At 32.7% G+C, this 5000-nt stretch overlaps 1 protein-coding gene across 4 annotated transcripts in view; it reads right to left on the reverse strand.

Moving 5' to 3' along the window:
* Nucleotides 1–5000, reverse strand: part of LOC115216876 (peroxisome proliferator-activated receptor delta-like) — a 131126-nt gene that overhangs the window by 7945 nt on the left and 118181 nt on the right. For 3 of the 4 annotated variants that reach the window (XM_036507788.1, XM_029786423.2, XM_036507790.1), the window contains one exon: nucleotides 1976–2191. In XM_036507788.1, the coding sequence (XP_036363681.1) occupies nucleotides 1976–2191 (216 nt within the window). The remainder of the gene's footprint in view (nucleotides 1–1975; nucleotides 2192–5000) is intronic. The other variant, XM_036507785.1, reaches the window with a different exon arrangement.

A 5000-nucleotide genomic window follows, 5' to 3' on the forward strand; every position in this document is an offset into this window, starting at 1 on the left:
TGAAAAAGTTAGTGCGGTATATATAGTGCTAGTGCATGCATATACAGCTGTGTGCGTGCACACATACACGTGAGTACTGTCCAAATCTACGACCAATCGCATACAGCTAGCTGGCATTCAATTGGCGTATCAAGTTTCGGGCATTTTGATTGGGTTTTGGATAGAAAATTCACAAAAAAGTCACTTCTATTGATTTTTCAATGGCTTTACGGGGTGACTGGGGAAACGTAAAGATGTGCACGACCACCCTTGGACGGTTTTCAATGACCATAGAAAGTGCGAGCCCTCTTACTGAAAAATCGTGGATTTGTATAAAGGACACGCACGCAGACATTTTGCCGTATATATATAGAGAGATTACATTAGATCCTCTTTTATTTATGGCCCCTTGTAGTTCAAAAATACCCAGCGAACTGTGTATTTGGCAAAAGCCAACTCTGTTAGAAAACGCAAAGACTTAGAACGTTTCTAATGATAACGATGATATTCATGTAAGATTGATAACAATTTAATTGTCATATCGAAAAGCATGACATATGCATATAAGGGATATTAAAAACACGTTTATTTCAATTAATAGAAATGTATATTTTAAGAAATTTCTTTAAAAAGGCGCTTGACATATAGAAAACTACCGATGAAATTATAAGCACTTTTTTCAAAATACAGCGACACATAGATAATTGTATGCAAGGAGAAGGCTGTTATTTTATTTGCGTGTAGAAATGTGATTGTTTGAAATTCATATATTGTTAATGAGATATGCACCCTAAAATGATGAAAGTAGAACAGCAAACCAGATGGTCAATGAAAGTATGGAACGGTGTCTACTCGATCGATCCCTTTGTTCGGAATGAAACCTAAATCACGATCAAATCTCACGCTAATTTCTAAAAAGATGGAAGGGCCGATTTGATAATGTAATCCTGGTGAGAATGACATTGAACATACATCTATTCAATTAGCACTAACCAAGTTGTAGATTCGGTTAAGCGGGGATTAAACAACAAGTAAAGCAAAATACGAATATATTTTTGAAATTAGTGACGTTTCGTCAGAGTGAAGATCAATAAAAACTGGTCCAGTATTGAAGTGTAAATACAATAGATGTGCTCTTGTCTTTGTTGTGCCTGCTAGGCATATCGAAAGAAATATCAACGCCTAATAATTCAGTATCTCATTGTTATATATAAGCTGCAGCAGGGAGAAATATTTCAATGGCAACCTCGTTAAAGTGTGTTTAAGTGATATTGAAGCACGATGTTCTATCTTGCATTTTGCGTGCGAAATATCTGCCGTAAGCAGTTTTCATAGAATAAAAAATATGTATGGCAATCCTTAAATATTGCTTTGAAAGTAAATTTTTATGATTTGAAATACATTCCAATATTCATACATTAATACATACATTTATATACATATAGATATAATTATAAGTGTGTTTATATATGTGTATGCAATCACCAGAGCGCACACAAATTCCTGCATACATTCATAAATCCGTACATATATATATATATATATATATATATATATATATATATATATATATATATATATAATTGCAAATACACAAGATAAGGTAGCTATTGACACAGTTAACTTTTTCGTTCAACATCCCTTATAGCCTTGAAATTTACTGAAAGAAACGAAAACTTGTTGGATAGACATTTTGATGCTAGCTTGATTTTTCTGGCGAAATTGACAATCTAAAATGCTATCAGACAAAACTCCTAGTGAAATAGCAAGGATTAAACCTATTTATATGCTTATGCTTGTTTAAAACGAAATAGATTTCTTACAGCTATAATCGTTTTGCTAATATAAGATGTCGATGAATACAAACTTCATTTTGAAATGTGTTGATTGATGCAGTATATGTACGGCATCCATAAAAAAATCTATGAAAATATAAATTGCGGATTGGTATCAGACACAAAACTTCAGTAGCATATTTTAACGCATTGATACTTACAAGAAGAGTTGCAACTGGGAAGCTTCCGTGTTTCAAAAGATTAATTTGGTCTGTTAAGGGAAGACTTCGGAATCCAGGTATTTTCTTGACAAATTTTGCGGACGATTCCAAAAGAGGAAGTATCATATCTTGATATGCAAGGAAGACTTGTTGGAATGTTCCAGAGTCTAAAGATGTAAGTAGTTCCATATCACCGAGAAAACAAGCTATTTCCTGCTAAATATACAATGTAAAACATAAACAGGTATTTGCAGATAGGTCTTTAAATGAGTGTAAAACAAAATAAATGCTCATATTTCTTATAGCTTAAACAAAACAATAATGGAAAAATCGCATTATATTAATGTAATAATATAAGAACGTATAAATATCATATAAGTACGACAGCTTATTAATGTAGAATAACATTATATTATTGAAAATCTGATATTTGACTGTTGCATTACTGTATCTGTGACATTATATATTGGTCCTTCAGGGGTCATAATTTAGATATTACACAATAAATTTTGGCAACATATTAATAGATCTATTATGTTATTTTACGGTTCATACAGCATCATAATACTACACGACCGAGATTTTCTATAACTATGATATTATATTTGTTTAATCGACGTCAACTATCACTATTAAATCAGAAGAGTGTTACAATGACACCATATTACGGTAAATATTATATCAAACTGGTTGGCCCCGTTCTATCAAAAATGAGAGCTAATTGTAGTATTTTAAAGTTGAAACGCTGCGTGGCACCTTCGGCAAGTGTTTTCTACTATAACCTCGGTCTTTGTGAGTGGATTTGGTAGACGGAAACTGAAAGAAGCCCGTCGTATATATGTATTTATATGTATATATGTGTGTGTGTATGTTTGTGTGTCTGTGTTTGTCCCACCAACGTCGTTTGACAACCGATGCTGATGTGTTAAGTCCCAGTAACTTAGCAGTTCGGCAAAAGAGACCGACAGAATAAGTACTAGACTTACAAAGAATAAGTCCTGGGGTCGATTTGCTCGACTAAAGGCGGTCCTCCAGCATGGCCGCAGTCAAATGACTGAAACAAGTAAAAGAGTAAAAAAGTAAAAGAGTATATATTACTATGGATTTATCCCAACAAATAATCAGAGCGCCCAAAAGTTAATTAAAATAACTAAAAGTATCACTAATTATAAAATCTTTGTCAAGCTTTCATACTACAAAACATCAGAAGTTGGAGGATATAAAGACACTGCTGTCCAGCGTCAGAACTGTAATATAATCTGGTTCAGACCACCATTTCTTTTAAATGTGCTAAGTCTAGCAAAACATTTTCTCGCTTTATGAAATAATCATTTATCTGTTAATCATCGTTACAGGAAACGATTTAGCAGAAATAATTTGAAACAGTTGTATTACTAATGTAAACAACTTAATCGCAAGTATTTCAACAAAGCAGCTGAAGTAAATTGCACATGAAGAAATGTAAGTTCCTACCGTTCAATTAGACTTGTAGCGTTGAAGCTATCACCCATGGAAAAATATCACCTTCGCTAAATGAATCTAAATACCTTGAGTATAGAAGTTGAATAGAGACAAGGATCAAATATTCAAACAAAACTTCAAGGACTTAAAAAGGGACAAAGTAAATTTGTTTGATCTTATGTCTAATAATTGAAAAAACTCGACAGATCTACGGAAGTTCTACATCAGATAGAAGTAATAGAAAAACGTAGATAATGTGCAGCATAATAAAAAAAAGCCCCCACATATATGAGCATCAGCAAAATTTCTGATACATAAGTGCTAGTTCAGAGATTTTCAAGGAATATTTCCTGAGAAGACTTGATGGATTTGTACATAACTGGTGACAAAGAGTATAATACCCTCGTGTAATATCATCTATTTTATCCGCCTACGAGAAATACCTATCTTAAATAATGATTCCTTCGCTGTTTCAACGTGAGATCTCTTTTACCTTGCTAGTCATTGTCACCTCTTGTTTTAAAGTTATATATATATAATTTTATATATATATATATATAATTATATATATATATATATAATTTTTTGTTCGTAATGAGATAATAACCAAAGCTGTGTAGATTTTAGAACATTTACAGATAGAAGGTCTTACAGCTATAGATAGAAGGTTGTGTAAATTTTGGGTCTCAATGACACCATTACCTCTCGTAACCTATATATATATATATATGTTTGTGTGTGTGTGTGTGTGTATAAACACAACCCGCTATCTACATAACAAATAATGAATTATTACCTGACCTTGATCATAAATGTATTTAACTTGCGTCATTTCAAATCATTTAACTAAAACCTGATTTGAGATATTTCTGTTTAGATGTTCTGTTTTCGCGTCTCGTGAATCTTACGGAAACTGTTCCGTAATATAAAGCCCGAAGTTACGAAGTATTACTACTAGAATGTTGTAATATATTTATTTGTAAGGCGATAAGCAGGGAGAATCGATACCACATTGTACAAAATGCTTAGCGGCATTTCGTCTGTCATTACATTCTGACTTTAAATTCCGTTGCGGTCGACTTTGCCTTTCATCCTCTGGGTCGAAAGGTAGAAATTGAGTACCACTTGAGCCCTGGGATCGATGTAATCGACTTAACTGCAATCTTTAAAATGTAAATTCATAGAAAAAACTCAGAAAGTTCTGATTGGCTGCTAGTGAAAATCTAAATTTCTAAACATAATATTTGGGATCTTATGTAGAAAATAAAGTTGAAATATTAGTTTGTACTTATAAAAAGAAATATATAACCAACGTGGTAACTGAAGACATCTTTGATCACTTGTATGTATGTATGTATGTATGTATGTATGTATGTATGTATGTATGTATGTATGTATGTATGTATGTATGTACGCATGCATGCATGTATGTATGTACGCATGCATGCATGTATGTATGTACGCATGCATGCAGGTATGTATGTATGTATGTATGTATGTATGTATGTATGTATGTATGTATGTATGCATGCATGCATGTATGCATGTATGTATGTAGGTATGT

This window comes from Octopus sinensis, linkage group LG1, assembly GCF_006345805.1.
Source record: "Octopus sinensis linkage group LG1, ASM634580v1, whole genome shotgun sequence".
In the NCBI taxonomy this organism is placed as follows: Eukaryota; Metazoa; Mollusca; class Cephalopoda; order Octopoda; family Octopodidae; genus Octopus; species Octopus sinensis.